At 38.3% G+C, this 25,526-nt stretch overlaps 1 protein-coding gene across 5 annotated transcripts in view; it reads right to left on the bottom strand.

Annotated features, from left to right (window-relative positions):
• Window positions 1-25,526, bottom strand: part of LAMA2 (laminin subunit alpha 2) — a 537,163-nt gene that overhangs the window by 15,714 nt on the left and 495,923 nt on the right. For 3 of the 5 annotated variants that reach the window (XM_070496423.1, XM_070496425.1, XM_014847682.3), the window contains 7 exons: window positions 23,926-24,064; window positions 21,839-21,850; window positions 18,936-19,056; window positions 16,096-16,272; window positions 10,557-10,705; window positions 5,488-5,664; window positions 5,087-5,255 (listed from right to left, as the gene is read on the bottom strand). In XM_070496423.1, the coding sequence (XP_070352524.1) occupies window positions 5,087-5,255; window positions 5,488-5,664; window positions 10,557-10,705; window positions 16,096-16,272; window positions 18,936-19,056; window positions 21,839-21,850; window positions 23,926-24,064 (944 nt within the window). The remainder of the gene's footprint in view (window positions 1-5,086; window positions 5,256-5,487; window positions 5,665-10,556; window positions 10,706-16,095; window positions 16,273-18,935; window positions 19,057-21,838; window positions 21,851-23,925; window positions 24,065-25,526) is intronic. The other 2 variants (XM_070496424.1, XM_070496426.1) reach the window with 1 other exon arrangement.

Genomic DNA, 25,526 nt, shown 5'->3' with positions numbered 1-25,526 from the left:
CTCTTTTGGTAAGCACTGGGCATTTGCAATAATGGTTACACCCTAATGCCTGAAGAGAGATTCCTTGCAGTATGGAAAGTGTGTGCTTTCCCTTTAAATACGTATCAGTATCCAATCGATTTATCCTTTGGCCTGGACTGTACTTAGCTTTTAAAGTCCTAGCATGAAAGCTGCTGAGAAATCGCATTCTTCTGCTCTGTTCTTTCCTCTCTGTTCCTTCTTTCCTCCAGCTCCTAAAGAGCCTTAATAGCACAGGGGCTCTTCACGGCGGCTTACACTGCTCTTTTTAGTGCTCACATTTTAAACTCTGAGGTGTTAAGTTCGACTTGACTTTACTTGAATTTAACAAAACTCAAGCCAAAAAAAATGCAGTCAGCCTGTTGTGTACAAATCCACGCAGGCCATGCTGGTGCTGAAGACTTGGTATAAACACGGCATATCCTTGCAGAGAGCTTGTCACATTTCGACAAATTTCTGTGTTACTAGAAGTCCAGACTCTTATTTACCCCCACACCCTGCCATCCTCCATGAGCAACATCCACAAATATAATATGTAGCAATGTTTTACTCAGCTCTAAATGGGCTAAAGGATAAGAGAGAAGTATAGAGAGAAGACAGGCTACCACTAACAAATGATGTAATATGCAGAAGATGCTCTCTGACCTATGAGGTTTCGGCATGGATTAATAAAAGGACTGACTAATCCATTTCACAGAGCAGGGCTTTCTCAAGATGTTCTTCAGTTGCCCTGGAGTATGGTGACTGTTGTCCTCCGGCTATAAGTTTCTGGTGGGGAGGCATGTCATGGTGTAAAGAAGACAAAGAAAGGCCAGGGTACTGAGAACTAATAGGAGTTTTTCCTTTCAACTGTTCTAGAACAAACAGGGGTGCCTATATAGGCAGTGCCCACCTTGGGAATTAACTTGTAAGTCTCAATACGTAAATAAATTCTTAAAGTCTACATTCTGATTTAAGAAAAGAAAGGAAGATGGTGAGAACTGAAAATGATGGGAGACTTGAGAGATAATAAGCATTTCAGGTTGGAGTTCGTAATTGTTCAACAATGGAATACTCGCCCCCTTTTTCCAAGCACTTGCCTGCATCCCCAAAGTGTGAAAGGGGAAAAGAATTAGTTCCCAGAGAAGAGTGATGGGGTGTTACTAAGAGCCAGGCCTTGTGCTAGGCGCTTTGTGTGCAGTGCGTAGGTTATCCCCTCGTGATCATCCTCCAAGGTAGGGATTATTGTCCTTCTTTCTCAGTGGATCATGTTACATTTAGAGAAGACAAGTAACGTGCCAGAGTTTGCCAAGGTAGGTAGGCGATGGCAGGAAAGGCAGGCAGGGCCAGATCCTGGATCTCCTGGATGAAAGGCCCAGTTTGTTTCCTCAGTGGCTGTCACCACGGAGGGGTCGGGAGAGTCCCGCTCACCACGTTCCTCTTCCCCAGGGGAGGAATCAGCTCTCCAAGTGGATGTTGCAGAGGAGAAAAGGTTGAAAACTGTTGCTTTCAATTTATCTTCTTCAAAAAGTTATGGAAAAAAACCACATTTAAGAATATTTTTTTAAATGATGAAAATCAGCTCTAGTCCATAACCCATCTGTTGTTAACATCTGATGTATTTCTTGCAAAGGTTTTTCTGATGTGTTTTTCTATCTATTGATCTAGATGTGATTACACAGTATATCCAGTTTTATGTCCTGTTTTTCCCACTTAACATAATGTCATAATTATGTCATCATCATTTTATATTGTTTCAATTGAAAGATTGTTTTTTTTTTTTGGTGAGGAAGATTGGCCCTGAGTTAACATCTGTGCCGATCTTTCTCTACTTTGTATATAGGACACTGCCAAATGTGGCTTGATGAGTGGTTTGTAGGTCTATTCCGGGGATCTGAATCCATGAACCCCAGGCCGCCAAAGCAGAGCATGTGAAATAAACCACTATGCCATGGGGCCAGCCCTCAACTGCAAGATTTTAAATATCAGAGTGTGGTAACATATTAAAATTTGCATTCCACGGACATGTTTTCACACTTGTAGGTACCACTGACCATCTTGCTGGAATGGAGTTTAATGGTGTCCCCTGCCATGCTTTAAATTCTACCAGGTTTTCTACGGCAACCCACAGGACTGCTACTCAACTTCTCTTTTGCTTTTGTCTTGTCTACCAAGTGGAATGCTTGGCTTTTGGAAAGTTAAAACATACACTGCTGAGAGAAAATGGAAACTGGAATTAGAACAGAAGGTTATAAGAAAACTTAAAATGAGTTAAAATACAGTCCCAGATGGGAAAGTATCTTTATTTTCAGAACAAGGGAAAAAATGTGATCTCTAGAAACCACAGAGGGGTATGCTTGAGACTTCCTATAAAACAAAGTTCGTGTGAGCACTTGGAAAGAAAGGCAGTCGGAGACCAGCAGGCTTCGCCACCAACCAGCTCTATCAGTTCAGCACGGACTGGCTGAGAGAACTGATTCAAGAGCCATTCAGGTAACAGAGGCCCTCAGGGTTTTGGTTGACTCTACATGGTACCGGATTATGAACCAATAGCACAAGCTATCTGTTAGAAAACGTGAAAATATTCTCAGGTGCATTCATAGAAATAAGAAGACAGATGACGGGAGGGAGGGGCCATATTTTAAAAGGGGTGTTTCCAACTTAAGAATATTGATCAGTGGGGACATAGAAATTAGGTCATGTGAAGAATTCTTGAGCTAATGGAATATTTAGTCTCAGGAAGGAGACTCGGCTATTTTCAAATCCTTGAAGGGAATTTAGAAAAGATAGAAACTTAATGTGTTTGGCTAAAGAAATACAATCATTATATAGAAGTTATAGAGACACAGCCTTATTTCATTATAAAACCAAAGGCTTTCTAACCACCAGAGCCTGCCTCATCATAACACTGGCACATCCTTGTCAATGAAGTGTTCAAGCAGAGTCTACAAGTCTAAATCAAGTATATATAAGAAGATTCACGTTTTAAGACGGCAATTGGACCAGATGATCTCAGGGGGTTCTGCCAATTATAATTTATAAGTTAGTTGTTCAGAATTTAGGATCTATTTTCTTATAGAAACAGTTCTATAAGTGAACATTTGGATCCAAGGTCAAAGAAGTTTATTCAAGCCATGATATTTTAAAATTTTTCAATTGAAAACACATTCTTGAGTCTAGGGAACAGATGAAGGTATATGAGGGAAAAGAGGACGATCACCAGCCTTTCCTTTGCACTGTGGTTGAGTTTGGCATGCTCTGCTTTGGTGGCCTGGGTTTGTGGGTTTGAATCCTGGGCCTGCACCTGTACCACTCATCAACCATGCCGTGGTAGCGACCGATACATAAAGTAGAAGAAGACTGGCACAGATGTTAGCTCAGGGCTAATCTTCCTTAGGAAAAAAAAACAAAAAAAGCCAAGCAGAGTCCTGCACACATACTAGTTACTCAGTAAATGTAGAAGTTCCTCACAGTGTCTACGCATGTGTGCTTCTTCCAACTTGCAAAGAACTTCCACATATACTATCTCATTAGAGTCTTAGAATAATCCCATGTGGTAGGCAAGGTAGGTGGATATTAACCCACATTTTACAGAGGATGAAATGAATGCTTGGAGTAAATGACTAGTTTTTCTGAAAGATGATTATTTGGCTTCTCATTTAATAACTATTCCTAGAGGCAAGGAGCACGCTGCTCTGTATACTGAATAACCAATTCCATCACAGAAACTAAGGAAGAGAATAAAATGTTCAAGGGTTTTCAAAATATGCACTCAAGATGATGTGTTCCACCCATCAACTGGCAAGGATTACAAACACGGCGCATGTGCTGTCAAGAGTGTAGTGCGGTCCACCCTCTCTGATATATTGGTGATGAGAACATAAATTGGTGTAACCTTTGGAAAAAGCAATTCAGATACATGTGTTGAGAACCTTAGGTATATTCATCATTTGGCCTCATAATTCCCTGTCTAAGAATCTATTTTAAGAAAATAATCAGAGACAGTGAGAAAGTCTGGCAAACAGAGGCACTCAATAGAATATAGTTTCTAATAGTGAAAAGCTAGAAACCCTCTAATTGGCCCACAGTGGGGAAGATGTAGAATAAATTAAAGAGTGTTGCAGTGATAAGCAGCCAGACTATAGGGTGAGACCCTCTGGATTAAAATTCTATCCTGCCATTTACTTGCTGTGTCAGTGGGTGAGTTACTCAGGTTAGCAATTCTTATCAACTCAACTAAAAATGGGATGGCAATATATATTTTACAGAGCTGTTATGAGAATTACATGTAATACTGAGTGGAAACTGTTTAGACAGTGACTGGCAGTTAAAAGCAGTGACTATGATCATTACTATATAGTAATTGTGCCATTTATTAAATGCTTGGTATATGCCAGGTATTTAACAAATGTTATCTCTTTAGATTCTTGTAATAACTCTTTGACATATGTGCTGTCAATATCCTCATTTTACAGATGAGAAAACTGAGGAATAGACTGGCTAAGAGCTTTCCCAAATTCATACAGACCATAGTTTAGAGCGCTGGGATTTGAATACAATTAAGGATACACTACCTCCCGTACTATGAAATAGTTTGTGTGTCTCGGTATGTGTTTGTGTGTGCCCATACACACAGGCACACACACACGTAATCATGTTAGAGACACACATTTACATGATGTCTAGAAACAGTTTTAAATATGTGTTACCAGTTTTTAAAAACAGAATGCCAAATTGTATATACGGTATGAGATCCACTATGTAAAACACAAATAAAAGAGATTGAAAACCGCTGCTCGCCTTTGTGCGGTGGTATTATGGATAGATTTGATTCTTGATTCTGTAGACATTTCTGTGCCTTCTAAACTTTCAGTTGAAAACACATGCTATTTTATAATCGTAAAAGCTAAACAGATACAGAAATAAAAGCAATGCAAGGAAGATATAAGGAGAACAGGTTTTCATAGACAGGGTATCTTTGTTCTAATTCTAGCAGTAGAGTGTACTTGACATCTTGAATAACCTTCCTTCGGAAAATGACCGAAAATGCTGGGTAAAAATTAGAACGCAGTGGGATATATGCACTTACATGTGCCAGAACTGGAGTGGGTGTAGGGGAGGCTGGGGTGGGAACTGGCTCTGGCTGGATGACTATTTCAGCTGGAACTGCTCCATCTTCATCCTCGTGGGGTTTCTGATGGGCACAGCGACCAATGTCTGCATTTTTGAAGGATACAGACCGTGCAAAGTCCATGGGGCTAAGGGAACATAATTAAAATGAAATATTTTTTTCTTTATTTTTCATTGTCTTGCTTCCTTACAATTAAATCAAATTCCCCCATCCCCTCTTTTAAGGAATATCAGAGCAATTTTAAAAATCTAACTTGAAGATCTTCATTGTTTCCTTCTCGCCGTGGTTTTGGATGGTGTAGCTACAACAGTGATCCTCATATTAAAAAAAAAAAATTAGTAGCACAGAGATTCACTTACACAGAGTTTATAACAAGGTTCCACACACAGCCTTCAAAAGGAGGAATATTTCTGAGAGGGGAAGGTTGAAATTCAGCTGGAGCACCCCCAACGAAAAGCTTTTTAACTTCAATCGCCTGTTCTACTGTCAGGTTTTGCATATGCCTTCTGTCTTCATCGACTTGAACAGTAAAGATGCTGATAAAACATTGAAAATGAACAAGCATAAAACACAGAACGTCCAACCCAATTGGAAATCAAATTCTTTCCTCACCCGTCCCCCCTGTAGCTTTTAAGTGAGCCAAATCTAATGATTGGGAATTCTGCACCAAGCAAACGAGACTGTCTCAGGATCTTGTCCCTCTGCCTCCCTCGTTAACTCTCACTGAGAGTTTACTGAAACAAGGTAATGGGGTAGCTGCAACATTAGCCTCTGGTGGTGTTGACAACAGCGGCCCAGCATATGAGACCGTGGAGCCGAAGCTTCTGTACAGCGTAGTAATGTCTAATCGTATAAGGCTCAGCGGGTTTAGCACAGCATGGGGCCACGTTTTTTGTGTCGCTCTTTATTTCTTGGTTTGTGCTAGCTATTATCTTCTTGCTAGGGGACAAACTGTATTCCTGAGAGCTTAGATTGCAGGAATCAACAGCAAACACTTACAGGACATTTTAGAAAGAATGTAGCTGCTGGCTTTTGAATAGAAGAGGCACGCAAGAACACACACTAATTGTTCCTTGCCATGATTTTCCTTAGTGGCTGTTTCATTAATTTCCCTAATTTGCTTATGAGAGATAACTCACACACCACTAATTAAGAACCTCATGCTACTTATTCACAACAATCCTTGGATCCTGGGGTGAAGAATCAGAAGGAGACAAAGAGTTCCGATGACGAAAATGACCACAGGCATTTTCTCCTTTGTTTTAGAAGCAGGTTTTGACTTTCAGCCCCAACAGTCAGCATGGGGTTATTAGTCATAAGTATTAGTCACTAGCCCGAGGATCAAGAATGGATTACCAAAAACTTACTTCATATCTGGGGAGAAAACCAAAGTATCTGGGTGGAAAACTCAGTTGTAAAATGCCATCTTACTGATTTTATAAAGAAAAGAAACCACATGTCGAACTGGAAACAATAAACCAGGGCAAAAATGCTCTGAAATGGCACTGAGCAATTAGTCCACTTGGGGACAAATCAAATGTAAGAGAATGAAACAAAAAATGGATTTCGTTGTGGCTCAAAATGTCATTTTGGGGGGCATGCAGAGGGGACAGGTTGGATTTAGTTTCAAAGGAAAAACAGGTGGAAATGACATAACGTTTTTTTTTTCTCAGACTCTGGAAGAGTGTGTTGGCAAAAATCAGGAGGTTCAACCTCATTGCTGAGAATGTTGGTGGTTTTATGAGACTGTTAGAAGACCGCTCACTTCTGGGGATGTGTGACTCACTGGGAAGTACCCTCACACACACTTTTTTTTTCTTTTGCCGAAAGCTACCTTTTACTAACATGATATAGCAGTGTTCCTAAGAGCTTTAATGAGCGGCTTAAGCCACTATTAAAGATTGTTCAAGGAGAGAAAATCTCTGCTCTTGATTAGAATTTTTAAGGAGCCAGAGGCCCTCCTTTTTCTGGTGTAGGCTCTTTCTAATCTGCTTCAGCCCCCAGGACCATAACAGTGGTCCTTTGTTCCTAGATCACAGGGAGGATGTGGAGAAAGAACACGGGCTTTCAGAAGGAACAGACAGGAGTTAAATGTTAGTGTGGAAGCTTACTAACTATGTGACCTTGGGCCAGTTACTTAATCTTACTCAGTGTCATTTCATTCATTTATAAATGAGGATAAAAATATCTACTTCAAACCATGGAAAACATTAATCAAGGGATGGCACTGAGGCTGTGTTACTTAGTAAGGGCATTGCGAGAAGACTACAGCTAAATCTTGCTTGTATTTTACATTCCAAAAGCATCAAATCCAGATCATTTCTTTGGTTCTTTCATAAAGTGACATCGCCAACACGTCCATTATGACTCTGGTGTGTTTCCTGCTCTTTAATTATTTATTCAACAACTCTTTACTGAGGACCTACTATCTGCAAAAAGCACTATAATAAGCATTATATTACTATCAGTATTGTGATAGGTCAGCTGTATTTTCTTACAATTTCAATGGTTGATTCTTGCAGTTTCATAATTAAATATTTTATTACTTACATTCTGTTTCTTGTTTGTTTGGAATATTGGTTTAAGATTTTTTTTCAAACCACCACTGAATGGATTGTATATGTGGAAGAAGATCTCAAGAGTACTATACTAAATGCATAACATTTGTAATTTACATGAAAAACAAAATCCGAAATTCTTTTGATTGAATACATTTTGGACAGCAAGAGAGAAATATTTGGGTTGCTGTGTCGAAATCATGATCCCATTCTGGAAACTCCAAATTACTCCTGAAATATCTGATCCAACTTTGTGGTCTTTAGCCTAATTCTGTACCTGTGTGAAGAAAACTCTCACAGAGGAGAAAACCTATTTGCCTAAGCATCTACTCCGGGCTCTTAGAGTTTGTGTTTTGTCCAGTGAGAACTACTGGCCACTTAGGTGGACTCCAGGAGAAGGATCAGAGGGCAAAGCAGTTCTCGAAGGTGGGGGCACTGGAGCACCACGGAATTAGATACCAAAGAGACTGAAGTGAGACTTTTCCAGAGGAAGAGGCAGAAAAGGAAAGCGAAGGAGGGAGGAGGGGTAAAGAGAGGTAGAGGGGAAGAGAGAAGGCAAGTGCGATCTGGAAAAGGTGGCCCTTCGATTTGATAGAAATTCAATGATCTTCTGAGGTGGGATTAAAATTATCATCTTATCCAGGGTTTTAGGAAAAGAAATGATAATTGGCATGTATGGTCTGAAAGGTGTTGGGAGAAAGCAAATATTTCCGAATTATAAGATTTGGAATTACCTTACAAGAAAGGGTAAGAAATATGTTGGTGAGCACAGACGGAGGTGTTAAAGTCGTATACATCTGGTCTAAATTCTGGCTCTGTTATTTACTAGCTATGTGATTTTGGGCAAATTAGTTAATATTTCCTCATTTGTGATGAAAGGTGTAATACAGATTTCACATACATTTGGAACGATTAAAAGACATAATCTTTGTCTAGCATTTGACACAGAGCATGCCATAGAATAGGTATATGAAGCCTTCAAAAAACATTTCTGGGTGAAGTTCTTAGGGTCATTAGCAATCTTTGGTTAATCAGCTAATTGTAGCACTTGCTTAAAGGATAGGTAATGATTATTTTTTGACCTTACAGTGCTAAACGAGACATTATGGTAGCAAACGTGTTCTTGCCTGGCCACAGGGTTCAGTGATTATGCACTAATATGTCCAATATATTATCCTTTAATTAACAGAGAATGGCAAACCTGTTTGTTTATATGGCCAATTAACTGAATGACCAGTTTCCAGTGATGTACTTTATACTGAGCTTAATCAAATAAAGTTTGGATTGATGGCCAACAGCTGTGAAGTTGGCAGACGAAAGTGCCCTTCTTGAAGAAACACCTGTTAAAAGGACACCTTAGCACAACATTGTAATGCACTTGGGAATATCAGAATCCTTTCTCTGCAAAATAACATACTTTGGATGATTCTTAGTCAACTACATTTCTCAAAGCTGCATTTGCCCATTGAAATTCTTTAAAGTTTAAAGACTTTAAAAAGTCCCTCCTATAATGAGAAGGATTCAGGTTTGGCAAAAGACCTGAAATCTACTCTAGAAGACATGTAAAATTAGTATTCTAGAGCATTCATTAAGATTCGAACGAGAAAAGTGAGTTTGCATTCCTTCTCAGAGACCATGAACGCAATATCCGGCTATTAGATTAGTAAAGTTCTTAGTATGTCCAGCTATCCATCTCTCGTCTGTTTTAATCATGGCTTCTAAACATCTCAGTTAGTAGACACTCTGCAAGAAAGCTTAGCGTCAATTCAGCCTACAACCTAGCGCTCTACATAATAGAAAAATGAGCTAAGGAAAGCTTAACCATTTACTCAGAAGGTAAGAAATTCTTCCTACTTATCTAAACTGTTCTCCACACAAGAGGATCATTAGAAAACATAGGCTAATTAGCAAACATAATTCTTTAACTATAGAATAGCGCCTGCTTACTTGAACTATTGCTACATATTCATACTGTTGCTGTATTTCAAAGTATTCTCTGTGTTTAAGGTTTCATCAGATTTGATTTCCAGTTCTTTTTTGTCTTCAGTCTAATAAATGGATTGCTGATTTGGAGGTCTGAAGTCTCTGGGCTTCTGTTTTCTTTTTTATCTAATTGTCCTTCTAAACTAATTACCTCCCTAAGTCGTCACACAGCATTTTGACGAAAAATACAGATGACATTCCCAATAAAGTAAGTATAAAGTACCGCAGTGTTCTGAAGACGTAAGAAATCAGTCTCGAACCCTATCGTAGCCGATCCCCTGACTCAGGGCTGGGAATCAGCTGCTCTCCTGGGTCCGTAGAGAGGCGCCCTCCTTGCAGCCTTCTTCCTTCTCACTCTCACTCTACTCCCTCCTGAAGCCACTCTGCAGGGAGCCTGCATGCCTTGGAGGCAGACACAGATGAGGCACACTCAGTAGGTCCTGCAGTGGCTGCCATGCTCTGTATCTGTGACAGGTTTCTAAGCAGCTGCCATAACTGCTTTGGAAGCTGAATGAAACAGCAGCTGCCGAAGGCTGCTGGCTCCAGCCGAGCCGTTCTGTGTGTTTCACCGTGGGCATACCTTATCTGAGAAGAGAACATTTGAGAGGTACCGAGGGAGAGCGTTTTTCTTATCTATAGCTCCAGAAAGTGCGTTTGGTTTTTCCAAAGGTGGAGAGGAGAGCTGCACAGAATAAAAATGTTAAGAACAGATCGCCTAAGGGCCAAAGCAAATGAGGTTCCTGAAGTATGAAATGTAAAGAAGATGAAATTAAACTACTTGATATTTCACATGCCTCGTATGTCCATATACACAAAGATCCAGTCGGAGACCAAGGCGGGCAAGGGAGTTCAGATTAGTTATGACAGACAGTAAGGGCTATTGTTACCCTCTACTTCTCTCCACGTGAACGGAATGTTCTCTCCCATCGTGAAACAGACTCGGCTCGGGTCTGACGACAATTTTCCTCATTGTTCGTGTCCCTGTGGAGAGATGCACTTCCAGACGGCCCCTGTTCAGGAATATTGCATAATAGGCCTGCAACGGCAAACGTTATTGAAGATTAAAGAGGACTCTCATCTATGACTGAGCCTTAGAGGCTCCCCGATGGAACGGGCAGATTCATCCACTCTGAGATAGTAACTGAGAAGTTAAGACTCAGTATTTTCTTAAACAGAGTATTTAAAGCAGTCGGAAAGAGGTTTTTAATCATTTATCATTTTTGCTTGTTAGATGATGTGGAAAGTGGTTGTAGTAATACAGCAGTACTTGTGATGCTGAAAGTAGCAGCTGTGCTTGAATTGCGCCTCTGACTCACAAAACCCATCAGGAAACAAAGGGTGTCAATAAAATCCCCCTCCCTTATACTCACCAGTTTTCGTTTTGGACACACAGCTGCATAGACTGTGCAGCTTTTGGAAATCAGGCTGACTCCCAACCTCGTGGCATTTAGTGTGTTTGGATTTCAATTTGATCTCCGAGCTGGTGGACTAGATTTCTATCACCAACGAGTAACTTGTCTCCCACATTTAGAAAGAAAGAAGACAATTTTTCATCCACAAACATGCCCGCTTTCTTCTTGCTACTGTTACTATAGCAACCAGTATGGTTTTGAGATCAGATTGTGAACCCCAGGGAGCTTGAACGCAGTCCTCGTCCCCAAAGCTGATGCCTCGTGAGCTCCCTTTCTTGTGGGATGATCACTCGTCCCCCACAGCCACCTGAGACTGTGGAGATGGTTTCACTTAAACATCATAACGTCTCCCATGCTTTACTAAATTGTCTATGCAGCTCTGTGTCCAAAATAAAATGTCTCCAGGATCTGGATCAGCGCCTACCATCCATTAAAGGGGCAACTGCTAACTACTCACTCAATTAAAAATTTTTGAGCCGATTATTTGATGACTCAAATCCTTTTAGCGGAACACAATCACAAATAATCCTCTGGGTATCAAAACTGTTTGCTTTGAAAAATAAAATATGTCCGTTTGACCAGCGTTGACTATATGACAGACATGATTTATTTAACATTGTTTCCTCTTTCAGATAGCATTTACTACGAGATTTTAAAAACTAGATATTCATTATTGTTAAATGTTGAAATATTAGCATGTTATTTCTAGATTAGTTTATACTATTGTACCTAATATTTTCTCATTTCTCATGTTTTAAGGAGAACATGCTCTATTTTAAGAACTTTCCTGAAAGCTGATGATTCAAGTCAATATATTTAAGCCCAATAAGGAGAAATTTGGAGTCAGTAGATGACATTTAATTATTTGACAATGACCTAGGAAATAAACACCCTCTAATGGAAACCTACATCTGTGTGTTTGATTTGGTCCTCCTATTATAACTAGATGTCTCGTCTGTAGTAGCGAGAAAAAATTTTATTTTTCAGGATTAAAAGATAAAAGATTGAAGAGAACATTTATATTTAAATTTACTCAGTGCTTATTATATGCAGTAAGAAGTAAGATAACACTTTTTCTCCCTCTACTCTTCAAAAAAAGAATTTTTATTTTTGAGGAAGATTAGCCCTGAGCTAACATCTGCTGCCAATCCTCCTCTTTTTGCTGAGGAAGACTGGCCCTGAGCTAACATCCGTGCCCATCTTCCTCTACTTTCTTTATGGGACGGCTGCCACAGCATGGCTTGCCAAGTGGTGCCATGTCTGCACCTGGGATCCAAACCAGTGAACGTGCAAACTTAACCGCTGCACCACCAGGCCGGCCCCTTCAAAGAATATTTTTTATGACTAGTCTCTATATTCCTCACAGCATAAGGGACATGCATTAAATGATGAAGCTATGTTCACAACTGTACAATTCAATGACTCTCTGAAAATCCGCCACCCAATTTAAGAAACGATCCCACTGCATCTCCTGTGAGCGTCTTCCCCATCCCATCCCCCAGCTTCTCCATCTCAGGTAACCACTGACGTGAATTTTATGTTTATCATTCCCGGGCATTTTAGAAATTATTTTTGAAAATTCACATATATATCTGTAAACAATACATTGTTTAGTGTTATTTATATTAGAAATCTATAAAAATAGTATCATACAGTATGTAGTGCATTTTTTCACTTCTATGCAGTTTTCTAATATTCATCCATGTTATTATGTTTAGTTATAATTTATTTCTTTTTCCTACTGCTTAATATCTCATTATGGACAGTGCCACAGTTTATCTGCTCTCCAGCTGATGAACATTTGGGTTGTTTCTAGTTTTTCTATTATAAAGAATGCTGCTATTAACATTCTTGTACATGTCTCACTGGACACACGTGCAGAGTTTGGGACTATACCTAGGAGTGGAATTGCTGGGTGTAGAGTGTTCACATGTTCAACTTTACAAGATAGCGCCACGTGGTTTTCCAAAGTGGCTGTAACAATCTACCCTTTCCACCGGCAGTGATTAAGTGTTCCCGGCATTCCACATCTGGCTGATAGTGGTATTATCATATTTCTTAATGTTTTACCAATCTAGTGGGTATAAAGTCAAGTGTGGTCTGAAATTGCATTTCCCTCATTGCAAATGAGGTTGAATATTTTTAAAATATGTTTTTGGGTCATTGATGTTTCCTCTTCTGTGAAATGCCTGTTTAAGTCTCCTGCCCATTGTTGTATATGTTTTTTTCTTTTTCTTTTTCTTTTTTGCTGGGAAATATTCGTTCTGAGCTAAATCTGTTGCCAATCGTCCTCTCTTTTCTTTTCCTCCCCAAAGCCCCAGTACATAGTTGTATATTCTAGTTGTAAGTTTGTCTTTTTCTTATCGACTTGTAAGAGTTATTTTTATATTCTGTTTACTATTTTTTTGTAGGTTATACGTATTGTAAGTTTCCAGGCTGGAGTTTGTCTTTTATGTTGTTTGATGTCTAGAAAGTTTTAATTTTAATGAAATTGCTCTTATAATCTTGTTTTGTTCAATAAATCCTTCCTTTCCCCAAGGTCAAAGTTATCCTATATTTTCTCCTAAAAATTTTACAGTTTTATCTTTTCATATTTAAGACTTTAATTTACTGGGAATTTATTTTTCTGTTTGGTGCGAAGTAGAAGTTGGTTCATTTTTTCCATATGGACAACCAGTTGCTCCAGAGTCATTCACTCAAAGATCCACTTTTTTCCTAGTGATGTGCTGGGCCACCTGTTGGCAAATGTCATTTCCCTCTATACTTGAGTATATTCAGGGCTCTCTATTCTGTTCCACTGGCACAGAGTCCGTGAATTAACACCACACTACCGTGATTCAAAACTCTAGCTTTAAACGTGCTGATACTGGGTAGGACAGCCCACCACCTTACTCTCCTATTTCAGCAGTTTCTTGAGCGTTTGGTCTTCCACATAAATTTTAGAATTAGCTTGTCAGAATTTACAAAATGATAAGGTGGTGTTTTCATTGAAATTGAATCTACATATCATTTTGGGGAGAATTGATGTTTTTAACATTAAGTCTCTCTCTCTGTTAACATGTTGACTATGCTCATTCATTGAGGATACTTTTGGTAAGTAGTTTACTGTCATTTTTCAGTAAAGTTTTATAATTTTCTCCATATAGATCTTATGCTTGTTTTGTTACATTTATTCCTAAGTTTATACTTGTTCTTATACTATACTTACTTGTTTTTTTCTTATTTCACTGGCTAAGACTGGTACAGTGATAATATTCATCTTTTGCTTATGCTTGATTTTATAGAAAATGTTTATAATTTTTGCCTATCAAGAATATTTGTTATAGTCTTTTTACAGATGGCTAAGGAAGTACCTTCCTCTTCTTAGTTTACTAAAGTTTACTTTTTTAAATCAGGAATGGGTATTAAATTTTACCAAATGTTTTCTCTGCATCTATTGAGATGATTATATGTTTTTAGATTTCCTAATATCAAACCACCCTTGTTACTCCTGGTTATACATCTTTGTATTTTATTTGCTAAAATTTTGTTTAGTCTTTATTTTTTTGGGGGGGAGAATAAGATTAATTACCTATTTTTATTATTATTTTTCTTTGTACTTTTTTTTCTGCTGAGGAAAATTAGCCCTGAGCTAACATCTGTTGCCAATCTTCTTCTTTTTGATTTTTTTTTTACTTCAGGAAGATTAGCCTTGACCTAACATCTGTGCCAGTCTTCCTCTATCTTTTATATGTGGGTTGCTGCCACAGCATGGCTGATTAGTGGTGTAGATCTGTGTCCAGGATCTGAACCTGTGAATCCAGGCCACCGGTGTGGAGCATGCTGAACCTAACCACTAGGCCATGGGGCTGGCCCCACATACTATTGATTACTAAATTTTAAATGCTAAAAGTGATTTAAAAAACACATGTAATCACAAACAATACAACCTGGTTTACAAGGATGCATGCATATTTAAGGACATATTTGTGAAGCATTCCATTCTTTGGCCATAGTGGACGAGGTAATTCCTATAAACACTTTCACTGAGAAAAACTAGATTAAAAGGAAAAAAATTATATTTTTAAAAATATGATTGAAACTACTGGAGGAATATCAAGGCAATAAAGAAGTTATAGTGCCTACATCCGGACAATGAAGAGATAGCTTTTAACAGAATCAAATGTCTAGGGGTTATGAAAATTGGAATTCACAACCTTACAAAGCAGATCCTGTGTAGGCTTTATGTTTTTAAATTAATTAAATGTTTTGGTGAGGAAGATTCACCCTGAGCTAACATCCGTGCCAATCTTCCTCCATTTTGTATGTGCGATGCCTCCATGGCATGGCTTGATGAGTGGAGCAGGTCCACGCCCGGGATCCAAATCTGCAAACCTGGGCTGCCAAAGTAGAGCACGCAGAACTTTAAACTCTCGACCACAGGGCCAGTCCCCTGTATAGGCTTTATTTTAATGCCACCAGTGAGACTGAGCATGGACTTGGCCACAGCTGTGTTAGTTTGACTCTATTTGCCTTCTCCTATTCCAAGTCCATTCTCTGCCTTCCCTGTGTCCAGAGAGGGTAGAGTGGGTCAGGCTCCAACAGACTGTATCACGTGGGCTAGGGAAACTGGGAAACTAATCCTAGAAAGAACTTAAATTTAAATTTAAGGGACCGTAGCTGGATATCCACAGATCTGGTAAGGAGCTGGACTTAGAGACAAGAGAAGATTAACATAATTTGAATATATGTTGTTTTCTCTTTTTATATATGCATATGCTAAACCCCTATGAACTATAGGTGCAAATCCAAGTGGGAGCGCACCTGGAATTGACCAATGGGAAAGTCCTAGTGGAAATAATTATCCTAAGAAGATGATAGTGGAAAGAAATGATGCAAACCTGAAAATATAGGAGCAATTTATAAGTCCGAAATGCCTCCCCAGTCTCTTTATGAAATAACTGTTTTACATAAGCATTAAGGAAAATGCATTATCAATGCATCATCGATGCATTACTAGCCAGGGCGATGGTACCTGGCCAGTTTGCCTTCGCTTTCTCCTAGGTGGTGCTGGTGTCCCTCCACTTCCCAAGAGAATGATACCAGACTCATTCCTGGTGCTGAAGGACAGGTTTATTTCTGTTCCGACATCAAGTGGCACAGGGGCCAGCTCCACAAAACCAGGCCTGGGGAAGCTAACTGTGTAAACGTTCTGTGGGTAAAAGGAAAGAAGAGAAGAAAGCATTAGAAACAAAAATTTAGATCAACTTCTCCATGTCACTCACCCTTCTCAATGCAATCCATGTTATTATGAAATGTGTTGTAGCTTTAGAAAACAGGAATAGCCACAGTTACATGCAGAACTTAAGAGCGACTGAAGAAATGCTGTTTCTAGCTCTAACTTTGAATTTTATGAGCAGTTTGGGTTACAATGAAAATTCTAGCCTCTGCTTTTATTCTAGAACTTTTGATTTAAAATATAGAAGGTTATCATTGATAGATATTCTCTTTTGGTTTAAATCTATCTTGCTAAATCTCCCTTGCAAACACGCTAATTAATGCCTCGAATGCCTTCTATCAAGTAATTATGTTTTACAGCTGAGTATGACGATGATCTCTGCCTACATTCTGCCCCAGTGACGGGCCCAAGGTAAAGATGTCCATTGCCATCAAATATATAAATACATTCTAGAGGAATTTTGTTTTGTGCGTGTGTGGATATTGGCTCTGAACTAACACCTGTTGCCAATATTCCTCTTTTTGTTTACGGAAGATTGTCGCTGAGCTAACATCTGTGCCAACCCTCCTCTATTTTACGTGGCTTGATGAGCGGTGCTAGGTCTGTGCCCGGGATCCAAACCTGTGAACCCCAAGCTGCTGAAGCGCAGCACATGAACTTAGCCACCCGAGGCATTTTTAAAAATCAGATAAAATCTAAATCTTAAAAAAGAAATAAACCAAACTTTTTATAGTCTAGTTTTCTTTTCAAAATGAAAACCATTGTCCTTGATGATATTAAAATTAAAACGGTAACATTTTAGATAGTATCAAAGTGCAAAAGGAAGAAGGCAAAAATCACCTCTATCCCACAGCTGTGTAGAGGCATATAGCTTTTTGGTAATTCATTTATTCCTTCATGCATGCATTCATTTTATCTGTCATAACCTTGCCCTCTTCCACTCTCTTCCTCTCTCTATTTAAATTGAATCATGATAGACATGTTCATTTGTAACTTCTTTTCACTACATATGCGGGAGATCGCTCTCTGACAGTAAACATAGATCTCATCATTTTCAATAGCAGGAGAACACTCCATTGTATGAAGGGGCTAGGATTTACTTAAGCAAGCCCGTGTAGTTGGGCATTTAGACAGCTTAAAAGCTTCATTTTAAAAGTCCTGGATTTTGCTGTAGTGAAACCAAGGAATTCTTTAATGCGGGATATTTTCTCCACAGTGCTTCAGACCCAGTTAAGTGATATAAGTATTGCAAAATATATAATCTATTTTCTATTCAAATTTTCAAATTATAGAGTTTTGGAGAGTTCAGATAAAACTACTCTGCAGACTTTTCAGTATATATCCACATCAAATTTCTGCGTCATGTTTTAGTTGCAAAATAATTCCTGGTTACTGAAAAGTGCATTTACAGAATCATCATTTTCACACATATAGGCTATTCATTTTCTGGGTGATTTCCCATCCTCATGTGGATGAGAGTTCAGCGTAGTAAGATTAAAACTCTCAGTAAAACTTTCTTTCAGAAGTCAGTGTGGATCCTTAGAGTTTCAGCTCTGTATGTATTTCCTTTTTCCTGATTCCCAAGCATCTCAGGGTGGACGTCTATGGCTAATTTCAAATTGGAGCTGGTACTATGCACAATGAAGACTCTGAAGCTCTGTTCCAGGCTTTAAACCTCATGGCTCAGTGGTGGATTCACTTTTTCTTCCTCCTCATTCTCCCTCCATTTCCTTGAATTCTATAGTAATGCTTTAAAGTAATTTTAGTGAGAGGAAGCAGCTAAAATGAACAGTTGTGTCATATCAGGGTACTTAAAAACTTGTAAGGATGGTATAGTTAACGTTTTCTTTCTTAAACAAACTCATCACTTTCAGAATGCCCATAAAATTCTTACTAATACTTGCTGTTGACTATTGGTTCTTGCTTATAGATATTTTAAGAGAGCAGAGCTGTGACCTCGGCTTCTCTCTCCAACGGGTCAGCCTCTATTGAAGAGTCAGGGCAGAACAGTCACGTGGAATCAGGGGGCTGCTGGGCTGCTTTGGCAATAAAGAAAAGATACTAAAGATACCTGATAACAAGGGCCTTTGCAGTCATGTCAAAGACAAGTCTTTGTGGACAGTTCTCAGTCTGTGCCATTTTCAAAGAAAAATGGGTTTGACTTCCAAACTATAGACAAGATGCTATGCATTAATGAGTACGGTATAAACCGTTACTTGCTATTTGTGTAAACTCCTGACACATTCCAGAAAAAAGATTTAAGGCTGCTAATAAAGCTACATACAAGACATAAATTTGAAATAGATGACAAAAGTGAGGAAAAGGGAAAAGTAATGTTGGAAAGAAAGACAGAACCAGAAGACAGATTAATATTAAAAATACACGGTACGAAGTGCTGCACATGTGGGAAATTGGTTCATAATTTTGAGTCTTCATAATACCACTTCCTCATTTCAGTTGATCACGGTAATTTATAGAAGTGATTCAATCGTACTGTATCATTTACACGTAGCTAAGACTAGGGTCAGTGGGAACTTCAATATATTAACAAGGGACTGGTCCGTATAAGAGCACCCAAACTAAGTAAGTGAAACCTGAAATGAATGTATTTAGGAAGCCGTTAAAAACAAACCAACCTCAAGCGAACATCCTTTGGTGACGCCAACATAATCAGGGCTACTGAGTATATTATATGGAGTTCTTGAAATTTCAATATCTTTGAGGCAGCCAGAATATTTCTTCAAATTTACTTCTGGCCTGTTGAAAAGTTACATGGAAAACAAAAGCAACATCATTAAGATAATGGCGGTATAGCCTCTGTGACTACTGGACACAAGCCATAGGGAGCTAACTGACACCCAGGCAGGCACATGTCTTTCAGACTGTGCCTGCATGCACGCGTGTATCCAGCAACCTATGCTTCCGCTATCCACTGGCTGGAGTAAGTGGATGTTAACAGCATCCTGCACAAGGAATTTTTACGTAGGTCTTCTTCCCCTCCTTTTAAAAAATAATCTCACCCACAGCATTGAAATAGAGGAATTAACTGACGTCTTATTAAATGCTTAATGCAACGTGTTTCTTTGTTCTACCCAAGAGCAGACAATTGTGTAGGCAGCATAATCAAACCACATACCGAAAAAGTTAGATAAAATCTTGCTCAAAGTTTAGGGAAAAAAAACCTGGAAACTTTTCTTTTTTAAAAATAAAAATTTCTGTCATTGAGACATTTTTGGGCTGGAGGGACACCTGAAAACTAATAATATATTTCTCTTTAAAGCTTTTAATTTAAGCAAAGCCTGAGAAACATTCTTTTGGGTTACATAGTCTAAAAAGAGATACTTAAAAATTGAACTCACAGATTGACCCAAAGTCCTTACTCTATAACGGAGCAATAATGACAGAAAGCAACCAAAGGCACAGAACATACATTTAATTTTGCCGGTAAGGTCGAAAATGGCTTCTATACCCAAAAGACACTTGAATGTTTACTTTTTGCTCACTACTGCTTAAAAGGGGATAAATATGCCAGCACACAGTAAGTGCTCCACAAACATAAGCCAGCGGGATGTCAATGCTGGTACTATTAGCCTATCCCAGCGCTGTCCAATAGAACTTCCTGTGCTCATGGAAACACTCTGTTCTGCCCTGTCCAAATCAGTAGTTACTAGCCACATGTGGGTATTGGTACTTGAAATGTAGCCATTGAGAAACCAAATTTATTGTTATTTAATTTTAAGTTAAACAGCCACTGTTGCTAGGGGCTACTATACTAAACAGCAGAGGTCTATAGGGATAGTAAAAGTAATACTTTTTTGATGTTAGTAAGCATCTGTAAAAACTGCCCAATCAACACCAAAATTTTATACTTATTAAGGTAATGATTAATTCTCTCCTCATCGTCCCATGATGCCAGGCATCCTTTTTTTGTCTTAGTAAAAACACCTGGCGTGAGGACAAACGGGTGGGAAGGCGAATCAGAGCCTGGCAGTGTGCATTGGGTGATTTACGTCATGCCAGGGATTTGTTCTGCTTTGTTTTTTCCTCTCTCTGCAACTGCTTTGTTTTCTTCGATAGTTTCCCCTTGTTCTCAAGGTCGTCTCCTTCTGTTCATCCAGTTGGTTCTTAGGAAGAACACGCCCAGCTGGAGGGTAAGCATCTTGCTTCTATTCTTGTAGAAAGCGAAGGGAAGGGGTGAATTTCCTTCACAGTGTTCATTTGCTTCCATATTTTCCTTTAGAGGAAGACTGATTGAATTATCACAAGTATTTCAAGGTTTTATCAATAAAGTAAATCACTCGGATAAGTTATATAGTCCATTGTTTCATGGAAATACAAAGAAGTCCTTCAAAATACAAGGATTCAGCAAGCTCAGTGCTATGAAACTCATAGGGGATAAGCAATCACATATGGTGATCAGACCCCTAATGGTAACCACAGGTTCCTGCTTCCCCTGTCTGCCTCAAAGGCAAAATTACAAAGCTACACAGTGTCATTCCAGAATTTTATTAGCATATATTTCCATGGAAAGCCAGGCTTTGCCATTTAGCTGTCTCAGCAAACAGCACAACTGGTGTCATAACTGTATCGTTGTAAAACAAGTTGGATTAATTTTTTTACTCTTTCATTTCTATATATTCTAGTTTCTGGTATTAAATGTTTAGCCTTTGCTTTAAAAATTTTTTGTATCGGTTTAGCTTAATTAACTCTTTTCCAGAAATATGGCACAGTTAGGCTCTGAAATACCAAAACACCAGGCTGTAGCTCTAGCCAGAGTGTGCCAGCCCTGCACATCTCTGGGGTTTGATCAGCCACTTACAGAGGCCTGCTGCTCACAGCTTTCGTTCTGATGCTCTTCTGCAAATAGGAGTGAAAATGCTGCTGAAAAGCTAGGAGCACTGTCTCAAACTTCCTCACCGTTAATACAAACACTTGTTTTAAATATGATATCTCCAGAGATTCCTTTTTTCTGGCTCCATAGCTAATTCTAAATGAACATGGCAATAAATAAGCAGCTTTGCCAAGAGGTGCAAGGGCTGTGTAAACATTTGCGTATTTGCAGGCTTGCAAAAAGCAACAAGGTAGTGGTAAGCATTTGGGAGCACAGGTTGATTATTTAGCAGATAGCATGGTACTAGAGACCGGAGTCCAGGGTTCAACCCACGAGACCACTTTGCTTTGTTCCCCAGAACTAGATTGTGCCCATCAACCTGACCAGCTGCCCTTCCTGTGTGTGTTGCTGCATATGTGCACCAGGGGGCACTGTGCGTGGCAGCTGAACAAATAAGCAGAGCAAATCCGTCATTGCGACCAGTGAAAAAAGTCAAATCGCAGCCCAGTTGATGATGGGTAAGCAGCAGCATCTTTGTAAGCAAAGGGCAACATGAGAACAATGTCAGAATGCATCACTTGCTCATGAAATGTACTATGAAATAAGCTGCATAGGTGTCGCTCTGTTTCTGTGCTGCTATTTTATCTAGGAAGCCACATGTACCCAACCCATGCACTTGAAGGAGGCATGCATAAATTTAAATTTTACCTTGCTTTCATACTAGGTCAAAGGGAAGAGAAAAAAAAACCACAATTTACTTATAATTGCATTTTCATTTAGTAAAACAATAAACTTAATCATAAATCTTTTTAAAAAGCATCTCACGGGGATCTTCAAAGGAAAGGAATGTAAAAAACAGACAACAGAAAACAGACATATGCCCTTGACCTCAGTGAAATCAGAATCGAAAGATGACCATTTCTCACACTATTCTCTTGGAAAGTTTTTATTTTGGAATATAAATTTAAACATTTTCATCAATCTTTGAATGGAAAAATTCACAAATGTTGCTATGCTGTTGTATTCCTGAGTAGCTTATAAATACTGCTTCTCAAAGAGCTTGAACTTAACCGTAAGTGTAAGTAAAAATAATTTATGTTTACCACATCTTTTGAACTTTATCATACTAAGATCCTGTCTATGGGCAAAATAAGAGCTAACTATGAATGCACGGCTCCTTCAGTAGTCACAAATATACGTCTAAAGATTGTTTTGGAATAATGTGCCATTTCCTAGAAATATTACAATTGTGAAATGCTGTACTGTGAAAGTAAAAACATCTTAGTGATAAAGACTCAGATATGCAGTCTGCAAACTAACACACAAGCCCATCTCAATGAAGTTAACGTATATACTTTTGTAGATAATTTCTAAAAAATCACTTTATGGTAATTAAAACCAAGTCATCACTAGAATAAATAAAGCTAGTTTGGATAGCTTTATTTTGGCTGTATCTAATTCACTTATAGAGAATTTAGTTAACGATCTCCCAAAGTAAATCTTAGACTTGAACCACGGCTGGGTTCCTAGTATTTATATGGTGCCTGGCACAGAGTAGATGCTCAACAAACACTTGTTGAATAAATAAATGGATATTTGAGTGATAACTACATCACTATGCAAATGCATTTGATCTGCAATGATTTTTCTGACCAGACACTTTAAATCTATATTCCCAACACAAATACATTATAATGTAGATGAATGCAGAACCAGCTATCTGCACTATGAAGCTTGTCAACTTCTACCCTTGAAAGACTGGTCATTAGGCAGTTGCCTGGTCTATGAGTTTAGAAACAGGGAGAAGAATACTCAGTCTGCAGGCTAGCTATCATGAAACGAGACTGAAATTCCACTGCTCGTTTGGGAAACATGGAAATAATTGACCATCATACTTTTCAGTTAGTCTGAGATCTTTCCAATTGTAGTGTGCCTTTTTAGAGTAGAAACACCTAGACAGGAATTTTGGAACCATTAAAAACTAACAAACTAACTAAACAAGACAAAACAAAGAGCGAAAACACGGTAGTCTGTATTTATAGAAATCTCTTCCAGTTTAACCAAATCAATTCATCCCATTCTAATTAAATTCAATTAACATTTATTGCATACAAAGTACTCTATAAGTTTTATTTCTTATAAGATGTTTTATAACCAACAGTAAATTAATTGAATAGCATATGAAATATTTTCTAACATTTTTAAGTTACTTGTATTTATTTTTTGAACTAACTAAGCTATGAGCTAAATATATCTCACCATCTTGCTATCTAAAAAACATATGTGAAATTTAAAAAAATGTTGGCATGAGTATGAGAAAAACTAATATAGCTTTAGCATTAGGCATATGGGAAAGCTCCAATACACCATTATCATGCTAATGCTTAGCGATAAAATAGGTTATACTCACAGTATCCTGGAACCCTGACTAATTTTCAGACACTAAGCAATGTCACTGTGCCATTATCTTCAGCGAATGTGCAGGGAGAACAGCAATTACAAGATCCAAATTCAACTCTAGTCTCCATCTTTAATTACTTTTATAATTGTTTGCATTGGGTGAACAAAAGGGAAACAGTGATTTTCATCTGTCTCGTCAACAAAGATATCAAATTAATCCTTTGGTTTCTAAATCCTGGTGTTGTTCTAACATGCAACATGATTTTCTTTGATTGGCCTTTTTGCTGCTAAAGGTTATATGACATTCCTGTTGTAATTACATTTGAGAACTCTAGTGAGCATAGTGGCTATTTAATTAAAACTTAATCCTTAGCTCTAAATACACACGAAATTACCTCAAGTTTCTCAGTGTTGGCAGACCACCAAAATATATTTTGTCGTCTGCTTTCAAGTCAAGACCAAAGTTGTTGCCAGAGGATGCAGTTACCATGTTCTCCTCCTGGTTGGTATCTATGTCTACAATGGATATGTTGGCTGTCAAGGAGAGAGAAAGTTTAACATTTTATTTGAGGAATACCAACCACATGTATATCATCACTGTTACTTCAAGATAAATTTACTTTAATTCTCAAATTAATACTGACTTTCTCAAGCACTTGTACAATATACAACTATTTAATAATTGCAGAGACAACACCAATAAAACACATTTATATATAAAAAACTATCCACAAAGAGCATGAAAATAATAGCCTGAACATCAATGAAGGCAAACCAATCAAGACAAGTGAGAAATTCAGCTGGACATCAAAGAACCATTTGATGTAGTTTTCTGTAATATAGATAAGTAGTTATAAAATAAAATTAACTAATGCTACGATAAATATCTAATTAGCAATTAGATTATCAATTAGAAATATACTGAGTCTGTGGCTCCTTCTGTAAATGTCAGCATCTACAGAAGTGCCTGGGTTTCAGGTCATCCTTAAAGTGATGCAGACGAGATGGCTGTTCATGAAGGGGAGACGTGGGAATGTGTGGTTCTGCAACATGATGGAAATGATGATTACGTCCACTGGAAATTACATTTTAGACAGGGATGCTGAGTGTTGTGAGAGAGGTTCAGTCTTCATGCCTTATTGCTTTTCTCTCAAGTCTCTAAAAAATATATTTTATACAATGAGGATAAGAATTCAGAAACAGAAAGTAAAAAGGAAAGAAGAGAGGTACTTCTCCATTTAAACTGCTCTGTTCAGAAAGCAGGTGGGAATCCCTTATCTCATTGATTTTCCCCGTCATTCTTAAGAGTCAAGCTAGGCTCTTTCTGAATTATGTGCTTTCTCACTGTAATGTTTGCTTAGGCCCAGCCTTTAACTGCTTCATATATTTTGGATCCTTGATGCTTATTGAGGCATCGCTTCATTAACATGATAGATATGGTCTCTAAATCTTTGCCCAATATAAGATCTGAATTAGCAAGGGTCTGAAAACGACCATTTGAACCAATGGCTTGGGCACTTCTAAATGTTTATTCTTTGCAATACTAGTTTCTTGTATGTTCCTGGTTCAAATAAATATGACAAACACTGGGTTAAGCAAAATTAAACATATATCTTAATTTTTTGGCTGCCCACATCTTTCAACATGCTGACATGCAATGTAACGCTCCAACAGAGGGACACAGAGAAAGAAGTATTTTCTGAATTTATTTGACCATGGAACATTATTATTTTCCCTCAACTCATCATCTTTTAGAATAGTGTTCTCTGGAAAACAAAGAACTATTACACTCCAAAATTTCATTGTAATCAGTAGCCCTTTCGTTCCAAAAGGAAGTGTCTTCAATAAACTCAAACACAATTGCCTTATAAAAAATGACCAAAATTTAACACTTCAAATCCTCAAAACGGATTTTTGTAAAAATAAACAAACAACAAAAAACAGCTAAAATATGATTGTCCTATTCACAAAATTTAGCAAGTTAAGATTTAAAAAT

This window comes from Equus asinus, chromosome 24 (assembly GCF_041296235.1).
Source record: "Equus asinus isolate D_3611 breed Donkey chromosome 24, EquAss-T2T_v2, whole genome shotgun sequence".
Lineage (NCBI taxonomy): Eukaryota > Metazoa > Chordata > Mammalia > Perissodactyla > Equidae > Equus > Equus asinus.
Note: the sequence above shows the minus strand (reverse complement) of the source record. Positions and strands in the feature narration are given on the sequence as shown.